Below are 26,585 nucleotides of genomic sequence, written 5' to 3'. Positions count from 1 at the left end.
CTGGAGTGGAAAGCACAATGTCTATATGGATGTAACTGGGGGAAGCCTGGTAGGGTGTATGTGTATTATGATTGGGTAAGTATTGTTGAATAAATACATTTTACTAGAAAAAAATTGGTTTCTTCTTCAAATATGTTACCTAATAATGATACATTAGGAGAATAGGTAAGAGGTGAAGGGACCATCTCTGGTCCCCTAAGGTATGTGAGAAAGCTTCAAGATAACCTGACTGGAAAAGACTCGGGGTGTGGCTTCAAAATGGAAACATTTCCCTCTTGCAAATCCAGCAGAAGTATTGAAGCCACATCTGTATGAAGCTGCTGAACAATCTGGAAAAGTAACCTTTGTACCATGGTAATGAAAGATCTCTGATAAGAACTGGCAAAGTGTACTCAGTGTAGCATGGATAATGATAGAGAACAGATTCACTGATATGCATATTGTGGTGACTGTCCTAACTTTGTGAGACACTATGTGAAAAAAATTCACTGGTGTGGGTTTAGTCCTATATACAGGGTAGATTTATTCAGGATGAAAATGTCTATGTCGTCCTTTCCTTCTTTAAAGTAACATGAGGTGTGATCTCCCTCCATGCAACAACCCAATATTCCTGAAATACCACTTCAGAGCTCACAATGAGTCCTGTCAATGACCTTGAGAAGAAGTGTCCAGAATAGATGGGAATTATTACCATTATCTGATGCCTCATCAATGGAAACCTGTTCTTGGTAACGAAAGCAGGGAGCTTCATCAGTGATACTGATACATCATGTCTGAACTGCAAGTAAAATGGGTTCAACAGTAAGAAATGTATTGCTGATTTTTGCCTGTTGACAGCCAAAGTAGTGAGGAGGCAGAATTTATAAAATAGGTGAACTAAAAATCTTGCGAGCAGTTCAAATGGTGTCTTGTCTTGATAACTGCCACTTTGGCCAGGTGGAATCCAAATTAATAGAAAATCAGATAGGTCTTTTGGTTTGTTTGATATCCTCTCTTCCATGATAGCACAGTATGTCAGTGATCATGGAACGGTAGGTTTAATTGTGATTGGTGTCAACTGTTTCTCACTGAAGAGTCACAGAAAGATAGTTATTGAGGTATGGGTGCCTACATTGGTATAAAGTGTTTTGTGCACTCCACTGACATTATATTTTATTGCCTTCACATGCCTCTAAGCTGGATAGCCATCTCGCTTGAGGATTCTCAACTACTTGTGAAAACTGTTTGTTTTTACAAGCATATTTCATATGATCCTTACATGCAGGTTCAAATTTGTTGATTTCCTGTATCCTCTCCAGATCTCAGGTGTTGGAGGATTGTATATAATTGGCCATTCCAATTTATAGAAAGAGCATCAATTGTTCAGTCCTTTTGTGTCCAGGCTTGTAAGACAAAAAGGCTGAGGTTTTGGGATTCCACCTTGTCATCAAAAGGTCCATCATAGGTTGATCCCACTGAGCTGATGATTTTTGTCCACTCCCTCCTCCCATTTGTGCATGCAGGTCACCACTACAGAGTTGTCTGACATAATTAGGGCTGTCTTCATAACTAAAAGACACTGATAAAGGCTGTATTTCGAGAAGGTTAATTTGCAAAATCAGTTCACCTGGCTCCCACATGCTCTTGACTGTTTCAAAACCTGGTAACTGGTGGGGTCCCCAACTGTACATACTGGCACCTTTACATACTGGCACCTGTACATACTATCACTTTCAACGGGGGCTTCTCCAGACTTTTTCCTGTCATTAGCCAACAACGGTAGTACTACTGACACAGGAATGATCATACCTCGTTCATGACCTGACATTTTGATCCGAGTGGACTGAAAAATGAGTGCTATTAAGCCAGCAAGGTCATCTGGAAGGGGTGCATAAAACAAAGGCAAAGCAGGAACAAGTCCACTGCCAAAATGGATAATCCGAGATGCAAGAACTCGTTTGCTGAAATCCAAGTCCTGTTGGAAGCAGGCTCATCAAGCTCAATGATCAACACTATGTGAACATGACTGAGTTGTGCCAGATTGAGACTAGTGATAAACTCCATACCAAAGGGACAAAACACTGGGATGGAAGAAGGTTGGACTTTTCCCAGCTCACAAGAAAACCAAGAAGATTCAAATGGGACAGATTGTTTCTGCCCTTGAGTAGAAAAGAACTTACCATATGTTGCTGGAGGATGTAATCCAAATATTCTGCCAACGTTGCAGATGAAGTCATCCAGAACAGGGTGACCATAATTTTGGTAAAGACCAATATGCTGATGTTCAGACCAGAAAGAAAAACTTAAAACTGATAAACCTTATCATGGTAAATAAAACAAAAGAATTTTTATAACACTGGGTGGATATGGATGTGAAAATATGTATCTGTCAGATCAAGACAAGACTCATCCCTTCTACTGGAAATCATATGACTCTCACAGTCTCCATCATGAACTTCAACAGAAAAATGTACTGATTGAGGCAACAGGGATTGATTATCCACCTCAATTGGCCACTGGCCCTTTGTAAAAAGAAAAGCCTTGAATAAAGCCTCAAATAATCACTGCTGACCTTTCATTGATGAATGTCCCTATTTCTTGCTGTAAAATATTGTCCTTCTCCCAATCTGATGGTAAGTCCAATAGAAGGGGAGAAGGGGGTGTTGATAAATGAAATCCAAAGCCCCTCTGAAATGACTTGGTTAGGTTGTTGCCTCCTGGCATTAGGCTTGGATCTGAACTGAACCTGTTATTTACAAGATCCCTTTTCCTTTGCCTCCTATAGTTCCTCTACAGTGGCAGGCGCAGATTGGTATTAAAAGTCTGTGTGGTGGGTGTCAAGTTGGGAGGGTAGTTCCTGAGCTGCTGGTCTCCAAACATCTTGACTTTTGCCCAGAGAGTGACAATGAAACAAATGGTGTCATCCCTAATGTAACTGTATGATGTGGCTTCAGGGACAAGTAATGCTGCAAATATGCATTACAGCACATCTGGTTGAGAGTCACAAAGGCTCTCATTGTGTGTGCCATACAATTATGAGATGCCTGGTAATGATCCTAGCAATTCCGGCTGTTGCATTCCAGACATTCTTAGTGTCAACTTTTTTGGCCATTTGGAAAATCACCAATGTAGTCAAGTCTAACACTGAAGATGTGGTGACATTTCAAAACCAGCATCGATGTGATATTAAATACATTGTCTAAGTGGACAACTGCTAACTACTTATCTAGAGCTAGGAATTCAGTATGGAAGACAACAGAGTGAGTTTTGTACCAGCATGATGAAAACATTGCAGGCATTGGACTTTCGGAAAATAAAGCCTATGCATTCCCAGGATCACAGACTCTTCCAGACATTCACTGATATATCAGATCTTCTCTGACTGGGGAAGCAGCCAGAAGGATGGGGTCTCTTCCTCATCATCAATATCTACAAAAGCACTGACTGCATCATCAAGAATGGCACTAAAAGGTGTAGCCATTCATAAGCCAACACCACCAGGTATATCTTTTCAATGGCAGCCTGAAAGCTCAACACAGTCTGCTCAATGTTTGGATTTGAGAAAGGCTGATGTTTGCGAGTATCTTCATACTGTGTTTAGGTTGTGAATCTATGTGCAGAAAAACCATCACTGGTGGCACAGATGACACAATAGAGTCATCTCTATTATTACTGCTCTATGGTTTTAAACTAAGTAACAGAAGAAGAACAAAAACAACATGGAGTACAAAATGAAAATTTTAAAAGAATTTACAGTATTGTGAATTAAATCCCAAATAGTCCTAAAAGTTCTAACACAAGTCCAAATGCATGAAGTTCCAACTTAATTCCAGTGGTATTCCAAATAAATTCCAGTGGTATTTCAAATAAATTCCAATATTAAATCATGTATTGATGTGCATGTAGTCTTGATTATGTTAATGTGCCAGTGGCCTGTAATATTGTGATGTGTTACCAGTCTTCTAATGTATCACAATAATATACTTTAATTCACTATTATTCCAAATTAACGTTTTAATCCAAGAATACTACTGAGCACTTTGTAATTCCAGTGAATAATAATTTGAATAAATACATCCACCCAAATTAAAAATTGAACACAACAACAGGAATGAGTCTGCTTCAGATGTTAAGGCAAGAATGAGTAATTCTTCAAGTAAATAACATTATATAAAAAGCTAAGACCAATAACAGGTCCAGGATGGAGGTCAGTTTTCTTCCTAAAACCTTTAAAGTTTTCAACAAATTTAGGAATTTCCAATTGAAAAACTAATATCCTATATTCAGATAGAAATAAACATGTTCACTTCCATTGATAATGATCTGAATATTTAATCTACACTCATAGAGAAATATTAGCAATATATTATATTGTTTACAAAATGCCACAAGTCAGGTACATTATTAATTTGATTTTGGACAAAAGGTCAAGTACAAAATAAAGATACACAAAAATTATATTCATGGAGAAGTGTGTGTGTGTGACTTGGATTTTTAACGTAGCTTTAAAAAATTTTCAGTTATATCACTACAATGTCTGCAGTGTGACAGTTTATAGTGATGTCAAGCACTGGGGCATCATGCCGCAGACATGCAGCATAATGTTCCACCCAGTCACATTATCCTGATACCAGGCCGACCAGTCCTAATACTAACCTCTTGATGCTGAGCACCAAGTGAGGCAGCTGTTAGTACCATTTCTGTAAGTCTTTGGTATGACTCGGCTGGGGATCGAACCCACGACCTCATGCATCCGAGGCGGACGGTCTAACCACTAGGCCACTGGAGTGGTTATTCATGGAGAAAAGCCAACAAATAATACAAAATTAAATATTCATAACACTATGTAAGTGACTGAAATTTCCTGCAGGTAGGCTGTGAACATATGGTAAGTCAGCTCTGGTGAACAAATTTATTGTACCAGAACAGGCAGTTGGTTTGGTTGAGAGTGTGGTAAGCACAGCTGCCAGTGATCTGGTCATTCATGTAGGCATGGTTGGACATATGAATCAATCACTAAAACCACCATCATGGTAGATATGTGTAGCCGTTGGCCTTACCAGGTAGACATGGCTCTCACGCTTTTCTAAAGATAAATTTCCAGGTCATTTCCAGGGTTTTTCCAAGAAGAAATTACTTTTTTCAAGGTTCACATATGACCATTACTGAATGGAATCAAAGAACATTTTAGATTATTAAACATGCATTTTCTAAATATAAAGATGTTTTCTCTTTCAAGACTCTCCAAAAACATCGAAGTCAGAAAGGATGATCATGTACAAAAACAAGATGTATCACATAAAACAAGTGTGATTACAATCCTATAACTGTCATGTAATGTCATTTCAATGTACAGAATGAAAATTCTAACTTTATTCTGCTGCATTATGTTGCTAAGTGGGAACAACATAATGAACACAAATTATGTTTTGTTTCCTTTCAAACCTTTAATTCTAATGAATTCTATAGCAATATACATATGCGTCTCATAGAAAGTAACACTTCTTATTACGGTATAAAAACGAAAACAATAAACGCAAATAATTAGAATCTTGTCTTGTAACGAAAAGAGTTTAATCCTGAATTTATCTGTGCCTATAAAATCCCAAACAAGAATTTTCAAACAACCTATTCTCCTTAAGATGATCTGCTTAAAAATCCATCATTTGAAAAAATATTTTCAAAAGGGTTGATTTAAATTTTGACAAAAGACCTTCAAAATTATATACTGTTGTATAAACAAGAACTGAATTTTCTGCAAAATCAACTATTTTTGTAATTCGTTAAACCAGTCCCCAAACCTGATATAGGGCCCCATATCGTTTTTTAATATATAATATGAGGGGTGACAATTTCTCATTTCAACTCTGAGATTCAACAATTTGGACTATAAATTTGGCTTAAAACGAATAGCAGTCTACTTTCTAAACCAAATTTCCTCCGAATATTCCCAACCCATTTTTCATATTTGGACATTTAGGTTGGGGTGTAGGGGCACTGCAAATGAATGTCGAAAATTTGAATTTGGCACCACCATGCGGTAGCAACATATGGTAGTTGCTTACCAGCAGGCCTAGAAAATTTAAACTTATATCAACTCATACCTGCGTGAAATTGATAGGAAAATGATTTATTTTCTCAGAAATGGTTATGTTGTTAATCCGCTGACAGACAAGATGAAACTACGGCACGGATGAAACCTGACCCAGTACTCGCCATTTGCATTACTATTCAAATGACTTCACAAATCTCAAATGATGACATTGGAAGTCCAATAGTCACGTGATATCAACAACAAACACCTTTACAATGTTGTTGTACAGAAATTAAATTATATTAAATGAAAGTCTGATACTTTTTGTAAAAACCAGCATAATGGCCAGTTTTATTTATCAAGCAGAGAGCACATGTCAACATGGTAGACATGTGATACAACAAACTCCAAAAGTTGTTCTCAGAATATATAAATATGGAGAATTTTGTGTTCTTTCGTTTTTGTATTTTTGTTACAACCAGTATATGACTTTCAATTAATACTTTTTTTTATTTTTTTCTCTACAACATTTGCAAATATGGGTTGTTATATTTGTGTACTCATGCGACTAGCAATGCAAATCGCGAGTACCAGGTCACATTACATCAACGACGTAGTTTTATCTCGTCTTTCAGCAGATTAAAGCTTAACGATTTTAATACTCACAACTTCTGAGAAAATAAGTAATTTTCATATGGATTTCATGCATGTAGCACTCAATCTAACAATGTTTAAAGTTTGATAGGCCATCCGGTAAGCGGCTACTCTTTGCCACCACCATGTTGGCCTCTTGCGATGCTAGACTGGTTTTCATACCTTCCATGTAAGGAAAGATATGAATATGAAGCTGACTTTGAAAATAAAAGTCTACTAGATGAATCTAATCCACTGGGCATTTGGATTGACTCTGCATATATGTTTATGGCAAGCAACCAAATGATCCATACTGCACCCTCTGAATATTCTGGTCAGAACTCGATAAATTTAACTCACAATCAGTTTAGTTACGACTCAATCACGTGATTGTTTCAAGCGTCAAGTGGTGGTGGAAAATTCTAAGGTTCTTCCTGACTTTCATCAATATTTGCGAAATTCAAGGACTTTTCACGGTTGGGAAAAAATTATACTTTCTCCTGACTTTTTCCCGATTTTCCGGTAGCCTGGGAACCCTGGACAGATGGATCTATTATTAAGATCCCTGTAGTTTTAGGGGAAAGAAGCTTTATGCATGGCTAGATGGATGGATTATCATTAAGATCCCTAAACAGAGAGGGCTGGACTGGCTGGAAAGCTGAGGAGGTTTCAGATGGCAATACCATAATAGAGGCTGGATTAAAAAAAAAAAGTGCCCAGATTACAAGCCTGAAGGCCATGCTACGACATGAGAGGTGGGGACTTGTGACCACTGTGATGACTAAAACTGGAGGTACATTCCCCCAATGTGTCATAGTTACTTGTGGAAGTAAGAGATCCATGGGCAAAAATTTGCCTAGAAATTTTACTATTTGTGACATCATTTCCTGAACCAGTTGGTACTTCTATAACTTGAAGGCTGGTATAAATAGTTGTGACTGTAAAACCTCATCATTTTGCTTCCCCATTTCAACAGAAACCTCAGTAGAGGACAGTTGTATACACTGCACATTAGGTAAACGCTGGTGGTGGGGAAGACCACAGCTGCTGACCATGCAATATTTTCTCCCATTTTCTCTGCCTTTGGCTGACTTCTACAAGACAGCAGATCATACATTTTGTATAAGCCAGGAATGACTAATATAATGTCAACCCTTTCTTTGAACTTCTCATATAAACTGTACTTTGTCAGCATGTTTATAAAAAAAAGAAACAATAATACCAACAAATGTGGAAATTAACGTGGCAGCATGTTAATCAAGTGTTCAACACCTCATAGATGAGTGAACAAACAAAAGGCAGTGTGCACTGAAAAGTTAATCACAACATGCATCAATGATGGTGTGTTGTGCCAAGTGAACTAACAAGACAAACAAAGTCTCAGAATGTGACAAATTCATGATAATATTTAAATTTTTTATAAAAATAATGTATATCGTCTGTAGAGGAATGATTAATACACAACATAAATCCAAATTTCTGGATGTCTGGCTAAAATTTATATTGGCTGGCATGGAATTACAAGAGGGTTTTTCATATGATGTTGACTGTATAATACAAACCATAAAAACTAGTAACACCTGGTGCCAGCAAGGAAAGGTAATGGGCCAGAGTTATTGCCCTTTGTCTATATATATGATATAGAGAGAAAATCCAAATTTTGGTCTTGTAGTAGGGCTGCATTAGTGATAGGAAACTTCAATCCCAAAAGATTAATGTGATTGGGAATGTATCCAAAGGAGAAATAATTAAATTCAGAATAAATCATTTATAGGTAAAAACATACATATTCTTAATCTATTTAATATTATTTGGTTTTTGTGTGAATTGATGACAAAATTATTGATATGTCTGCATTTAATTCAGAAGCAACATACTATCTCTCTTTTCTCGGCAGCATGCCTCAAGGAACGTTTCCAGAATCACAGAAAGAAGATTGTGTTCAGTCACAAGCATTCTGGCCTGGAAAAGTAAAACGATTAGTTTGAGAATGATGAAACAATTTCAAAATTCAGTCTCATAGGAGAAGTGTAAAAGTTACTGAATCAGAAAAATAGGTTACTGCATTAAATTTGGGTCAATGTGATAATTTCATTTGATAACAAGACCAGAATGAAGGAAAATCATTTTAATTCTGTAAGGATGATATTTATCTGAAGAAGTTTAAATATTACAAAAGAAATGTATTCATCACAGTCTATTTTAGCCTATAAACACCAAACAAAAGATACATGTAAAACTCAAACTGAAAATTTATCATAAAATGATGATGTTTATTTATGCAAGGTCAGTATGACCCATTTAAGTTACTACCATCTAGTAATCCTCAATACACTTAATTATTTGAGGAAAATCCTTTCCAACTTTGACTAAAATAAGATACAAGTAATAACGCTATAGTTACTATGATAGTTTCACTCAATAGGATAACATCATTCATTATAACAAAAATGCATACAAACAAGATTTGAAAATCAGTTTCAGACACAATGTTAAAACAAAAATACACTAAAATGTGTGAGTGTTTTATTGTCTGGAATTCATTTATATTTAGACTAATAAGTGTGTTTTATTGTCTGGAATGCATTCATATTTAGACTAATAAGTGTGTTTTATTGTCTGGAATGCATTCATATTTAGACTAATAAGTGTGTTTTATTGTCTGGAATGCATTCATATTTAGACTATTAAGTGTGTTTTATTGTCTGGAATGCATTCATATTTAGACTAATAAGTCTGGAATGCATTAATAAGCCCATAAGAATCTGCAAAGTAGCACAAAAGATAAATATGTATAAAACAATTAAAGTTAAATTCTAAACTGTTGACTGGAAGACAATCCAGGCAAAATTCCATCACCAACACAGGGTGGAGGGGTGGAGATAAATGTCCAGTGTATGATTTTTTTATATGCAGGACATTTATGAATTTTCACATTAAAGACTCCATGTTCTTCGAGGATTTTATTTAACTACATGTTTGTACATAAAAATATTCCATATGATTTCACAAAAGATACATTTATCTGGCTACTGAGAAAAAATAATTGCAAATATTTATTGCAAAATAATTATACACTTTTAGCTCTCATGACAACTATTTCAAAATATCTGAATGTGGAGCTTTAATTGATCCCTAATAATTTACTTCGTAACAAGTTTAGTTTTGCTCATGATATGTCAATGAAAAATCCTTCAGTAACATGTTTAAGAAAATTATTAAAGTTACTTAATGTAATGGAATAATATCATGTGTGTGTATGTGTGATTTGGATTTTAAATGTAGCTTGAACAATTTTTCAGTCATATCTCTATGATACCTTCAGTGTGGGAGTTTATAGTGACGTTTAGCACTGGGGCATCATGCCACAGGCAGGTAGCATCATGTCCCACTCAGTGACATTATTCTGACACCAGGCCAACTAGTCCTAACACTAACCTCTTAATGCTGAGCACCAAGTGAGGCAGCTGCTAGTACCATTTTTATAAGTCTTTGGTAAACTTGGCTGTGGTACAAGAGAATAATACCATATAAAATACACAAAAATCATTATGCATGGCTTTTCCGTTTACATCCTTCAAAATTACCATCTTCTCCCTCTGTACTTCTTAATAACCATGCCCTTCCATATGTCAAATATTAAATTTATTTGGGTCATATTTTAAAATCCATCCCATCAGATGATTAAGATCTCACGTTTCATTATAGACTTTTATGTACTTAAATCTGCTTTTAAATAAACTTAGAAAATGACTTTGAACATCAAAATGAGATTATTAAAATCCCACTGTTGCATAATGTACTGCAGTCCTCAAAGGATAAACTTTAGCAAATGTATGAAAAGAAACATTAGTTTTTGGTTATGACAACTGTCTTCATTAACTATAAAACCTTCCAACAAGGAACAGTACCTTTACCATGTTTGTAAACTATAATGTATTTAGTTTGCAAGAATTCTGATAAAGTATGTGTTTTCAATTATGACAAGAACATCAAAATTGTAAAATTGTACCTTGAAATCTCTGCGGAACTATGATATTCATCTTAATTCTTGGATTCTCGATAGATGGAACAAACATCTTTATTAAACTGTCTTACATAATATTCTGTTCTTAACAATTACAGACACCTTCCGTAGTTGCACATATGTATCTATATTTGTACATAAGACACCTATGATCTTTTGTTTAAAATACATTTAACCACCGAAAATGGCACTGAAAACAAACCTCTTGGTCAAAAGGGCATTTTAAATAAAAATTTTATCAAAAGAATCATGATTATTACTATTATTAATATTATTATTATTGTCAATGTAGTTTGCTCAAAAAAGGTTGCAGAAGTACAATGCCTGATACAGTCTTACTGACTTTCCTGTTTTCATCTATCAAATAATGCATGTATCAGTATTGCACTGAAAATAAATTTCATGAATAAGAATTAAAAAAAAAAAAAAAAAACAATAATAAGAATAAAAGCAATAAGCAACAAAGGACCCTCAAACACCAGAATTCACTTAGCAGTGCCTTAAATAAATGAATTTTTGTTAGAAGTTAGGGGAATTGGCTATCAGGGGACATAACTTAATAATTTAATGTTGGAAAGCTAACCCATTCAAGGTCTGATCAATAAAAAGAGGGATGATAAATATGGTTGAAATTCAACACTCTTATGGTGGAAATTCAACTCATTCCAAATCTAGTCAGTGTAAAACTGTAGGCCAAACTGGGTTGAAATCCTTGCTAAAATAACTATGCAATCAGGGATAATGACACCTTTAAATGACACAGTGAAACAGTGGAAACTAAACTCGTTCAAGATCTTACCAATACCAAATCTGATTGAAAACCAACAAACTGTGTTAAACTTATATTGTGGATACCCAAGTCAGGATGACAAGCAATCAGGGAGCATAACTCCTGTAATGATGCTGTCAAGTGCTGGAAATCAAACTCATTCAAGCTCTTATCAATGTAAAACTGCATTCCAAATTTATTTTGCGAACAAATCATACTGAGGAAACCATGACAAACAATCGGGGCATAAATCCTGTAAATGACATGTGGAAAGCTCACGTCTCATCATCATAAAGCTGCATATTAAATCTGGTTAAAACTCAAATATTTCAGTATTGCAGAAATCAAACTATTATTGGACAATCTTACTTACTAAAGCACTCAATGGGCTAATTATCAATTACTGAAAATACAGGTGACATACAAGAAATTTCCGACATTTTTATATGATCTTATTTATCTTCTCTCTTCTTTTTCATGTAATCATGTTCACCTAATTACAGTGATTAACTTTCATAAGCAAAGGAACTGTGTACTTGCTCATCTATTAGAAGTGCCTTGTAGATAGAATATTAAATAACTAGTCCATAGCATTTGACGCACCCTTGGATTTTGACAAAAAACAAAGCAAAATTACTAAACTGGCAGTAGAGATTTTATTCAATTTTCATCTTTGATTTAGAGTTATAAGTTAAATAAATGCCATTAATCTGTCAAAATCTATTTGTTAAAACATTTTCATGGGTTAGCTTTCCAAAATTAAATTATGTCCCCAAATAGCCAGTACCCCATAACCTCTCAGATTCAATGCTACTTTACCTTAAATTAGTGGGATTGCCTCAGGCACTTCACAAAAGTTTCATGTTCACTATTATTTCATTATGTAAACTACTGATTCTGACATTTACCCATGGACCCAGTGTTGTCTTTGGTGATCATTTTCTTCAATTATATGTGTGATGAAAGGGACCAATTAACAGCTGTTAACAGTGGAATGGAGACATCCTTACAAGAAGTACTGAGAGTCAGCCATGGGGAAGCATGGCCTACAAAAGGTTACTGCATTTTAGAAATTCTTTAAAAAAATGGCCTGGCATGCAAGAAAATGGATATTGCACAGCACTGTGCTAAAACTGGATTGGGGAAACAGTAGAATTTGTAAATTACTAGGAGAATGTAATATACAGTTGAAACAGGTCAAAAGGCATATGAATAAACAGTCAGTTACTTTGTTAAAAACAGGTTTGTCCCATGAGAATCTGAAAAACAAATTTGTCCATGATGAATCTATGGCTTTTGTAATGTGTTTACACATTTAACTATTTGTTGGTTGTCAAGTTCCATTACCACTTTCCTTCCATGTTGATGTCTGGGATATACACACTTGATCAAAATGATTTAATTAGAGTTTTTGGCAAAGAGGTGGTCCGCATATCTCAAGGCATGTGAGTATATACCAAATATGGTATTTCTAATTTTGTTTTTTGTTTTTGTTTTGTTTTGGGGCTTAACGCCATTTTTCAGCACACGATAGGCTATACATGGCGGCCAGTATTAATGGTGGAGGAAGAACCCGGGAAAACCCCGGAAAGAACCACCGACCCACGAAAAGCTACTGGCAAGCTTTCTCACATACCCACATTGGCTGAATCCTAGACTCGAACCGCCGCAGACAGAGGTGAGATGGCAGTGATCCATAACGGAGAGCGCTTTAGACCACTCGGCCACTCGGGGCCCCTCCCTAATTTTGTAGATGCCCATAATATGGAGACTCATCTGTTCCATATTTCATTTCTACACGATCTCAAGTTCTCCATTATCTACCATTACCAAATGTTGCAAGCAGACTGCATTTGGTACAAGAAACCCATCAACTTTTGGCTCAAAAGTTCAAACTAACAAGGACTGCAAGAAAAAGTTTCCAGACAATAGTTGCTTGTACATCCAACAGCCTGACGATACACTGTCAGGGAATTGTATTTCATATAAGAAAGACATTTATTGATTTTGGAGTCAAACTATCAAAAGTCAAGGTCACTGTGAACTGAGATAAAAAATTGTTTCTGTACATTATTTTACAATCTTTTATCAACAACTCTGCCAAATCTGTTTGCTGGCTTGCATTCAAGGCAAGGAAGATACCTTTTCATTTTGGGATAAAAACAAAAAAGGTCAAGATCACATGAACTAAAAGAACAAAAAATACTTTCCACAAAACTAGTTATGTATTACATGTCTTGATTAAACTTCGTAACCGGCTTGCATTTGAGATAAGTAAAATAACTACTGGGAGATTAAATGGTCAAAGGCCAAGGTTCACATTGACTCAAATACAAAAGGTTTCTACACAATATCATATCACCTACTTTAAGCATACTTTGCTGATGGCTTGCATATAAGACAAAAACTCATTCTGTGGTCAAAGAGTCCAAGGTCCAGATTACTGGGACTGAAAGAAGGTAAACTGACTTCCACAAAACACTTAGTTCTGCTCCACACACTTTGACTAAACCTTGTAGATGCCTTCCATTTTAGACAAGTAAGACACCTACTGAATAGGGGGTTGAAAGATAATTGTTGTTGTTGTTGTAGGGTTTAACGCCATTTTTTAGCACAAGATAGGCTATACATGGCGGCCAAGAACCCTGGAAAACCCCCGTAAAAACCACCGACCCACAAGAAGCTACTGGCAGGCTTTCTCACGTACCCATATTAGCCAAGCCTGAGACTCGAACTCACGCAGACAGAGGTGAGATGGCAGTGATCCGTAACGGTGAGCGCTTTAGACCACTCGGCCACTCAGGGCCCCGGTTGAAAGATAAAAGGTTAATGTCAGAGGGATTCCAAAAATATTAAGGAGTTTCCACAAATTAAATTATGTCCAACAATGTTTTCAGCAGCTTTCTATGAAAAGTCCTTGGGTCATTTCTACAGAGAACTTTGCACTTTGAGAGGGACTTGCCCAGTTTCTGATTGTTTATTATTTATTACATGGTGTTCATTTTAATTACTGTTTGATATTAAATTGTTTTTTAATTATTAGTACATGCTGGTGATAAATATAAAACTTATTCCTGTTCAGAAACATTAGAACTAAAATAACAGTGCCAACATATATACTAGCTTATTATGTATGTTTTATTTCAAACTGCTGCACAGTTAGGAAAATGAAATCAGAAGTTGCATTTTGGTCATTTTTAAGCCAATCCTATCATTCACAATAAAAGCAGTGTAGTTGTACCATTTCTCGTGCATTCATAACGCCTGATGATATGCACCATACTCCCTGTAGTGCAGTCAGATGCTGAGGTCCTTCTTGTATTCATCATTAACATCGACTAAATTGTTTCCTAAATTTATGGTATTTTAAATATATATCAGACCATTGGTCATTATCACCTTCAATGGCTTGAGTATTTAGTGTGAAAGTGAGACATTCTTAAATTCTTACTGTTTAGCTTACTAAGACCTCTATCAAAGCATTACATAATCTTACCCTATGCAAAGCTTGCCACATCATCAAAGTAAAAAAAAAATATCTTGATGACTTACTGGACTTATCTGAAAGTCTAGTCACAGAGCACACAATTGTAAGTGATATTTTTGTGTGCCTCTGCCAATGCCTTTGTGTGCTGTATTAAAATTTTACAGTGAGAAATGGTGCAAGGGCTTAGCGGTCCAAAGTCACATACCATGACTAAACTTAGGGGATAGCTTGCATCTGAGGCAAGAAATTACCCATCAATTTTGGGGAAAATATGTCAAGGGTCACAAAGACTGAAAGAAGAACACTGGTTTCTGCAAAATAACTTGAGTTTTATGTTTTTTACCATCAATAAATTGTATGGATGGCATACATTTAAGATTAATAAACAATAATATGGTGTCACTTTTGATTACAAAAGATTTTAATCCTCTTTTTTCTCTACAGCATGTGTGGAACAGAAGAAAATCACATGCCAGCAACAAACATTGCAGCAAGGGTTTCATAATAAAGTTCCACATTGCTAAATTTTTTATCACCTATCATCATTAAGGTATATATTTATTTTATCGATTGTTATAGGTTGTTGTAACCTATCACCACATGAGTATATATGTATCTTATATATTATTAAAGGATATTGTCATCTATCATCATTAAGGTATATATCTATCTATTGCTATATTAAAGAATGTTGTCATCTATCATCATTAGGGTATATATCTTATCTATTGTTAAAGGATATTGTCATCTATCATCATTTGGGTATACATGTATCTTATCTATTGTTATAGGATGTTGTTATCTATCATCATTAAGGTATATATGTATCTTATCTATTGTTAAAAGATGCTGTCATCTATTATCGTTTGGGTTATGTGTATCTTATCTATTGTTAAAGGATATTGTCATCTATCATCATTTGGGTATACATGGGTATACATGTATCTTATCTATTGTTACAGGATGTTGTCATCTATCATCATTAAGGTATATATGTATCTTATCTATTGTTAAAAGATGCTGTCATCTATTATCGTTTGGGTATATGTGTATCTTATCTATTGTTAAAGGATACTGTCATCTATCATCATTTGGGTATATATCTATCTTATCTATTGCTATAGGTTAAAATCTTGAACCTACCAAAGTTGGCACTGTGAATATTTGTACAGAGATAGAGGTAACTGACACTGGCCGATAATGGTCATCTTCAATATAATCCCTCATGAGCATTCTATAGTGCTAAAATAAAAACAGGTAGCAGGGTAATTATACTAAAGACTACCAGCATTTCACTACAGATAATTCTGTAGTCAAGTCAACCATTATCTTTCAATAGCAAGGGAATGGACCAAAAATGTCCATAGTGACTGCAGTTTTGGTTATTCAAAAAAGCTTTCAAAGAGAATTATTAAGGTGATGGCAACAAGGATTCCAAGTATGTATACAGGAAGGATTTGGTCATTATTAATTAAATGCTACTGAAGTTAAAGGTTGACATAAATCAGAAACAATAACAGGATCTGAGAAATATTTTATCAGGAGTCAAGGGCTACCAAACAATGAATTCTGGTAGCCTAGTGTTCTACTGTATATCAAAACATGTGAACCGTTCTTCTAGACATTACACTTACTATAAAAGTATTTTAGAAAGAAAAACAATTATTAATGACTCGTGACAAAGAAATGGGGAAGTCATACTTACAAGACATATTAAAGTACTAGCTACAAAAGATAAAGTGATCTAGCAATTTTTTTCAATGTGAACACACTGAGATACCATCTGATTGTGAAATTTGTCAGACCCTGCATTTCTTGTGATTCAACTATATTTTGATGTACGACATAAACTGCACATTTCTGGAGGTTCTTTTATACTAAGCACAATATGCATCAAAACTGGTGCTTTCCCCCAGACATATTTAAATTATTTCATTCCAATTAAAGTGAAATAAATAAATAAAAACATAAGCAGCACACAGCTAAATATTCTTTAGAATTATGTCAATTGCTATATATTTCCTTACAAAAAAGCAAATATTAGTATATTTTCCTGAGAATGTGCAGTTTTATCCTCATACCATACTACTATGAAAGTCACTGTATAAAAACTGGCACATTAAAACAGTATGTATAAGTATCCAGTGTGCTAACAAAATCTTATAGCTAATTTGCCGAGTAATTTAAATTTGTAGTGTTTCTTTCATTGCAATTTTGCTCAATTTTATAATATATTCAACCCCAAAGTGGTTTATGGTTAGTATCTCTTGTAATCACTGACAAATCTGGCAACTAAAACAACCTATATATAGTAATGTTAAATACTAACAAGACATGTTCTGGCAACATAAATCTTATAAACATTTGCTTGTGTTGCATTCAAGCATTTTACATTTTCTTAAATTAATACATTTACACAGCAAAGAGAAGTAATCCAAAATCACTTACACAACAAAGAGATCGAGCAATCAAAAATCCCTTACACAGTATAGGGATCAAGCAATCCAAAATCCCTTTTTGAAAGGAATTTGGTGACTATAAATCTACCTCACTGATGATGAGGGTTTAATTTAGCCCTAGCAATACAAAAGAGATACTATCAAACTATGCCAAGTAGGCCCAAGCAAATAAACAGGGATACTATCAGAATGTGACAAATATACCCAAGCAAGAAAGAGAATACTATCGAACTGTGCCTAATATACCCTAGCAATAAACAGAGATACTATCACAAAGTGACACATATACCCTAGCAAGAAAAAGAGATACTATCAAATTGTCCAAATGTACCCTAGCAAGAAACAGAGATACTATCAAACTGTGCCAAGCTGGCCCTACCTATAAACTTCGACACTATCATAATGTACCCAAAAGACCCAAGCAATAAAAAAGGATACTATCAAATTGTGCCAAATAGTCCCTGGCAATAAACAGGGATACTATTATACACATGGATACTATCAAATTGTGCCAAATAGTTCCTAGCAATAAACTGGGATACTGTCATAAACATGCATACTATCATAATGTGCCTTGTCTTTGTAAATACTGTGACTCTCATGTTATATAACAATGAGAAAATGCTGTGACAGAACTCTCCTGATCACTGCCAACGTATTCACATACCAGACTAGGGACTGTAAATATTTGCACTGACAGTGATGCAACCGAGACATCATGATCGTGATCATCCCGACAAAAGTCTTCCATGAACTTCGGATAAAACTGCAGAAATAATTAAAAGTCCAGGAATAGTTATGCATATGTAGTATTGTACATCAACATATAAAGTCTGACTAATATGTAATACAGCACTAACTCACTACAAGGCAGTATATTATAACACAGTTCCCATTAAAAGTCAGTATGAATACAATTTCATTACATGGCAGTAAATTTATATGTATAGTTCGTTATAAGGCCATCTCATTAAATGATGGTGTACTACGACTCCCATGAACTGCATTAAAATGAGGTAATACTATATGTATAATGTACTTCATAGCAAGGCAGTCTCACTATATGATGGTATGACTAGGAAGTTCTGTCACTGACAAAATGCAAGATCAGGTCAAAATGTTAGTCTAGCCATCAAGATTCAGATGGACAATTTGCAAAGAAAATATAAAAATCTTATAAGTTAATCGAAATAAAAATGGCATTGAAACTTTCATGGGAATCCTCCTCATTGTTTAGAAGAATCACTGATAATAAACTTGTGTTAATGGAGGGACAATTGATGGACAAAAAGCCATCCCATAACCTTTTCTGGTCCAAGAACAGAGGTGCTAAGAATTAAGTAATGTATTGCTGAAATCTGTGTTAAATGAATGTAAATTACCTATGTTACATATTATCACAAAGAATTAATCTCAGTTATGTCTGACTTGTCATCTTATATACATTTTTTTCACTCAAAGAAAATTTAATAACACACAGACACACAACATAATGTAACTGATGATAGTTTGTGAAATTCTACTCAGGTCTTAATGATGAAGATTTGATATAATTAATTTTGAACTAAAAACTTATGCAATAAATTAATATCAAACATAGCCTTGTAAAACACCTAACTGTAAACTGCAGATAATTGATAGATCTATGCTCTTCTTTCCAATTATGATTTCAATCATGCAGATTAGAACTGGTCTGATGATGCCGTCTGCAACTGGAGATCGGGACACATTCTAAATCAAGCTTAAAACTCCATATTCAGAAATCATACTCAATGTGCACCTATGTCGTAGAAATCTGGCAATCTACTTCAGAGACTTAATTTAGAAAAACCTGAAAGTTCCATTATGCCAGCCTTACTTGTCTCAAAGACAAAGATCATTAAGTTCAAAGATACCAGCTTTATCCTTCTCAAATATAAAAACCATCAAATTCCATGATGCCACCTTTATTCTTGTCATATATAGACCATCCAGTTCACGATGCCAACTTTATTCTTATCAAAGATGAAGACCATCAAGTTCCATGATGACAGCTGCTTTATTTTAATCCAGGATATATGCTGTCAAATTCCACGATTTCAGCTTTATTCTTTTGAACGATATTGATCACCAAATTCCAGGACACCATTTTAATTTTTCTTAAAGATAAAGACTGACAATTTCCACGACGCCAGCTTTATTCTTATCAAAGACCATTGATTTGTGATTTTATGTGCTTAAATTTCTTGCTCAAAAGTTGTGAGATTATGGAACACCCTTTTTCCTAAATTTCTCAAATTGAAATTTGCATAATCTTGCTTGATGGTATTTCTAACAATGCTTGGATTTTTGTGAGATGTAGATATAATAAAAGGAATTAGAAATAACGTCTAAGTTTTCAAAACGAACACCTATATGGCCATTTATTCTTGAAAAACAAACTGAACAATTCTTCAAATCCTCAACTTTTCCTCACTGGTATCATAGTATTTTAATCCTTGATTCCTACCTAATGTTAGGTGAAAACCCTATAAGTCCAAATTCAGAAATACCTATGATCTAAAAAAATCTTACTCTGATGAAGAAAATAAAAGATTTTTTAGTTAAACCAGGTCCTGGTTGCAAACTTTTTCAGTAAAGCTGTGTCAACTTATTTTTCTCAGTCATCCTTACACCATCCCATGGCCATTACATCCAACACCCGTGCCAAAATCTGTTACCCACATGGTAAGAATCAAAATTCTGAAGCCTTTTTTTTAACAACTACAAATCATCTCCATTCATATCCCAAAGTTTCAAGAATCTATTGTAAATGGTGTAGGACAAGTTACATGACATATCATACGTGCACATACACACATCTAGACATGAAGAGTTACATGACATTACATATACACACACACATCTAGACATGAAGAGTTACATAACATTACATATACACACACACATCTAGACATGAAGAGTTACATGACATTACATATACACACACACATCTAGACATGAAGAGTTACATGACATTACATATACACACACACATCTAGACATGAAGAGTTGCATGACATTACATATACACACACACATCTAGACATGAAGAGTTGCATGACATTTCACTCACACACACATCTAGACATGAAAAGTTGCATGACATTACATACACATACAAACACACATCTAGGCAAGAGTTGCATGACATTACATATACACACACACATATACACACATACATCTGGGCAAGAAGACTTGCATAATATTACATACACACATAAATATACACACACTTACATCTAGGCAAGAAGAGTTGCATGACATTACATACTCACACATCTGGGCAAGAACAGTCGCATGATATTACATACACACATAAATATACACACACTTACATCTGACATGAAGAGCTGCATGACATTACATGCACACACACATCTAGGCAAGAAGAGTTGTATCACATTACATACATACACACATCTAGACATAAAGAGTTGTATCACATTACATACACACACACATCTAGACATGAAGAGTTGCATGACATTACATATACATACACACACACATCTCATCTCAGCAAGAAGAGTTGCATGGCATACACACACACATATAGACATGAAGAGCTGCATGACATTACACAGATGCACACATCTAGGCAAAATGAGTTGCATGACATTACATACACATCTAGACATGAAGAGTGGTATGACATACACACACATCTAGACATGAAGAGTTGCATGACACTACATACACACACACACACACACACACATCTAGGCAAGAAGAGTTGCATGACATTACATATATATACACACATATACACACATACATCTAGGCAAGAAGAGTTGCATGATATTACATACACACACATATACACAGACATCTAGGCAAGAAGAGTTGCATGACATTACATACACACATCTAGGCAAGAACAGTTGCATTACATAACATACACAAACACACATCTAGGCAAGAAGAGCTACATGTCGTTACATATACACACACATACATCTAGGCAAGAAGAGTTGCATGACATTACATACACATATATATACACACACACATCTAGGCAAGAACAGTTGCATTACATAACATACACACACAAACACACATCTAGGCAATAAGAGCTACATGTCATATATACACACACATACATCTAGGCAAGAAGAGTTGCATGACATTACATACACATATATACACACACATCTAGGCAAGAAGAGTTGCATGACATTACATACACACACATCTAGGCAGGAAGAGTTGCATGACATTACATAAACATACACACATCTAGGCAAGAAGAGTTGCATGACATTACATACACATACACATCTGACATGAAGAGCTGCATGACATTACATACACATACACATCTAGACATGAAGAGTTGCATCACATTACATTCACATACATGCACATCGAGGCATGAAGAGTTGCGTCACATTACATATACATACACACATACACATCTAGGCAAGAAGAGTTGCATGACATTACATATACATACACACACATCTAGGCAAGAAGAGTTGCATGACATTACATACATACACACACACATCTAGACATGAAGAGCTGCATGACATTACATACACACACACACACACATCTAGACATGAAGAGTTGCATGATATTACATACACACACACATCTAGACATGAAGAGTTGCATAACATTACATACACACACACATCTAGACATGAACAGCTGCATGACATTACATACATACATACATATCTAGGCAAGAAGAGTTGCATGACATTACATATACATACACACACATCTAGGCAAGAAGAGTTGCATGACATTACATACACACATCTGACATTAAGAGCTGCATGACATTACATACACACACACATCTAGACATGAAGAGCTGCATGACATTACATACACATCTAAACATGAAGAGTTGCATGACATAATATACACACATGGGCAAGAAGAGTTGCATGGCATACACACATCTAGACATGACGAGCTGCATGACATTATATAGACACATACATCTAGACATGACGAGTTACATGACATTACATACACACACACATCTAGACATGAAGAGTTACATGACATTACATACACACACACACACACACACACACACACACACACACACACACACACCTAGACATGAAGAGTTACATGACATTACATACACACACACATCTAGACATGAAGAGTTGCATGACATTACATACACACACACCTAGCCTAGAAGAGTTGCATGACATTACATACACACAAACATCTGACATTAAGAGCTGCATGACATTACATACACACACACATCTAGACATGAAGAGCTGCATGACATTACATACACACATCTAGACATGAAGAGTTGCATGACATTATATACACACATCTGGGCAAGAAGAGTTGCATGGCATACACACATCTAGACATGAAGAGTTGCATGGCATACACACATCTAGACACGACGAGCTGCATGACATTACATAAACACACACATTTAGACATGAAGAGTTACATGACATTACATACACACACACATCTAGACATGAAGAGTTGCATGACATTACATACACACACACATCTAGACATGAAGAGTTACATGACATTACATACACACACACATCTAGACATGAAGAGTTGCATGACATTACATACACACACACATCTAGGCATGAAGAGTTGCATGACATTACATACACACACATGTCTAGGCATGAAGAGTTGCATGACATTACATACACACACACATCTAGACATGAAGAGTTGCATGACATTACATACACACACATGTCTAGGCATGAAGAGTTGCATGACATTACATACACACACACATCTAGACATGAAGAGTTGCATGACATTACATACACACACACATCTAGACATGAAGAGTTACATGACATTACATACACACACACATCTAGACATGAAAAGCTGCATGACATTACATACACACACATGTCTAGGCATCAAGAGTTGCATCATATTACATACACACACACATCTAGACATGAAGGATCAGATGATACCCTACTATTTATAGTACTGATCAATTTTACCATACTAAATCCATAGAACTTAAATCACAAAGCAACCGTATCCACATATGCATCAACTGATGGGTCACTGATCTTGAAATATTCTTAAAATACTATGAAATATTCTTAAGGTAACAAAAACTGCTCTTCCTAAACTAATTTTGAAGTTTTTATATTCGAATACAGTCCAGATGACAAGAACAAGCATAATGAAACATGAAACATGTAGAAATACCTTGGTAAATATCACAGAAAATTTCTTCTTGCATTCCTGATCCATCAGCACACTGTGAAATGATATTTACATGGCATATGTAGGAATATATAAAACTTGCGATAGGAAATAGCATAAAATTACCCAAACTGAGCTATAAGTATTTTACTCTACTCAAGCAAGAAGTTAAATATGTCAAATTTCAACTTTACATTCAATAAAAAAGGCAAAATAGAAATCTTTAAAGATAAAGTTTGTGAATGCTAATTGATCATGATGAATTTAAAGATAAAGTTTGTGAATGCTAATTGGTCATGATGAATTTAAAGATAAAGTTTGTGAATGCTAATTGGTCATGATGAATTTAAAGATAAAGTTTGTGAATGCTAATTGGTCATGATGAATTTAAAGATAAAGTTTGTGAATGCTAATTGGTCATGATGAATTTAAAGATAAAGTTTGTGAATGCTAATTGGTCATGAAGAATTTAAAGCCTTGGTCTGTGACTCTAAGACTAGGTTCTAAACACATATCAGAAATTGAAGCTGTATAATTTGTAATAATTTCTAGGCGCTGAAAGAGTAATATTCTTGTCATATCAAAACAATAGGATGACAGCAAACACTATTTTAAGACATATTTCTAGTCTTGCATCATTTAACTATGACATGATTTATAGAGAAATTTCTTACGGATGTAAGCCTTTATGATAAAGCTAAATACAAAGCTCTAGGTACTTACCCTGCCATCATTAATTGATGACTTTGTACACGTGCATCTAAAAAGGTACAAATAATTGGTAATATTTAAAATGAATGCCAAAATGTGGTTATGTATTCATTAAGTTATAAAAATCACATACATAAGAAGTACCAAGCCATAACCCTTTCCCTCAAAGCACCTACCACTGACATACAGCAAACATGCTGTTGTAGGGTTTAACACCATTTTTCAGCACACGATAGGCTATACATGGTGGCCAGTATTAATGGTGGAGGAAGAACCCAGGAAAACCCAAGAAAGGACCACCGACCCACGAGAAGCTACAGGCAAGCTTTCTCACATACCCACATTGGCTGAATCCAAGACTCAAACCCACGCAGACAGAGGTGAGATGGCAGTGATCTGTAATGGAGAGCGCTTTAGACCACTCGGCCACTCGGGGCCTCATAGCACACATGTCTATTGCCACATTGTACAATGTGCCATCAACAGAACAGCATGCCACCAGCTGACACACAGTTCAGCAAACATATCTCTTACTATATTATACAATGTGCCATCAACGAAACAGCATGCCACCAGCTGACATTATGCTATTATGGCTGACTGGGAAAAACTAGACAATGATATATACATATTTAAAGCTTTCAAAATATTTAGCACTTGTGGTTTCTTTCTAAATTATGACACACATCAACATTTTTGCTTACTTGTAGATCCAATATTGCATCTAGGTTAGTATGCTATAAATAGATTCCACTCAATGATAGGCTTCAATGTTTTGTAGGCTATTTGTTTCTCTCTTTTTTATTTATGAACCTTTTGAGATAAATTTAACCAAAGACATTTGATCAAATATCCTGCATTATGTAGTTATACCTGCAAAAACTACAGCAATCATTTGTATCTGGGGTGAATCTTAAAAGTTGCAAAAGGAATTGATCATGCAAACGGCAGTTCATTACCAGGGATGTTCTCAATGAAATGTATAGAACTATACACAATGCAATAGGCTGAATTATACACAATGAAATATGAAGAACTATACACAATGAAATATGAAGAACTATACTCAATGAAATATGCAGAACTATACTCAATGAAATATGCAGAAATATACACAATGAAATGAAGAACTAAACACAATAAAATATGACGAACTAAAAACACAATGAAATATGTAGAACTATACTGACAATGAAATATGAAGAACTATACTCAATGAAATATGAAGAACTATACTCAATGAAATATGCAGAACTATACACAATGAAATGAAGAACTAAACACAATAAAACATGACGAACTAAAAACACAATGAAATATGTAGAACTATACACAATGAAATATGAAGAACTATACACAATGAAATATGAAGAACTAAACACAATAAAATATGACGAACTAAAAACACAATGAAATATGTAGAACTATACTGACAATGAAATATGAAGAACTATACTCAATGAAATATGTAGAACTATACTCAATGAAATATGAAGAACTATACACAATGAAATATGAAGAACTATACACAATAAAATATGACAAACTAAAAACACAATGAAATATGAAGAACTATAGACAATGAAATATGCAGAACTATACTCAATGAAATCTATACACAATGAAATACGAAGAACTATACACAATGAAATGTGAAGAACAAAAAACAATGAAATATGTAGAACTATACTCAATGAAATATGAAGAACTATACACAATGAAATATGAAGAACTATACACAATAAAATCTATACACAATGAAATATGAAGAACTATACACAATGAAATATAAAGAACTATACACAATGAAATATGAAGAATTATACACAATGAAATATGAAGAACTATACACTATGAAATATGAAGAACTATATACAATAAAATATACAGAACTATACACAATGAAATATGAAGAACTATACACAATGAAAAATACAGAACTATACACAATGAAATATGAAGAACTATACACAATGAAATATACAGAACTATACTCAGTGTGACTTGTTAAGACTATCATTCTTTAAATACATTCTTTAAAATCTATTCAAAGCTAAGTTGCTGTAAATACTGGATCTGAATGAAAATCAAAATAGAAAATTCAATCCCAGTGGTTACACATCTAAATTTACAGCAACAAAATCAACAATATACTGACGGAAACATACTGCATACTAATGGAACAAAAATGATTCTTATTTATACAACTGGAACATAATGAATCCTATACTAGACACTACTGGAACATATTGAATCCTATTTATAAAACT

The 26,585-nt window shown here is 34.7% G+C and overlaps 1 protein-coding gene across 3 annotated transcripts in view; it reads right to left on the bottom strand.

Moving 5' to 3' along the window:
- LOC149804531 (E3 ubiquitin-protein ligase UBR2-like) overlaps nt 1-26,585 on the bottom strand; it is a 214,651-nt gene that overhangs the window by 147,108 nt on the left and 40,958 nt on the right. The window contains exons 10-14 of one of the 3 annotated variants that reach the window (XM_089941199.1): nt 24,328-24,364; nt 23,608-23,659; nt 18,056-18,154; nt 16,073-16,171; nt 8,524-8,608 (exon numbers count right to left, since the gene is read on the bottom strand). In XM_089941199.1, coding sequence (XP_089797325.1) covers nt 8,524-8,608; nt 16,073-16,171; nt 18,056-18,154; nt 23,608-23,659; nt 24,328-24,364 — 372 coding nt within the window. The remainder of the gene's footprint in view (nt 1-8,523; nt 8,609-16,072; nt 16,172-18,055; nt 18,155-23,607; nt 23,660-24,327; nt 24,365-26,585) is intronic. The other 2 variants (XM_089941180.1, XM_089941188.1) reach the window with 2 other exon arrangements.

The sequence above is a fragment of the Sinohyriopsis cumingii genome, chromosome 2 (assembly GCF_028554795.1).
Source record: "Sinohyriopsis cumingii isolate HCF-2022 chromosome 2, ASM2855479v2, whole genome shotgun sequence".
Classification (NCBI taxonomy): domain Eukaryota; kingdom Metazoa; phylum Mollusca; class Bivalvia; order Unionida; family Unionidae; genus Sinohyriopsis; species Sinohyriopsis cumingii.
The sequence above is the reverse complement of the archived record's forward strand: the minus strand, read 5'-3'. Positions and strand labels throughout refer to the sequence as shown.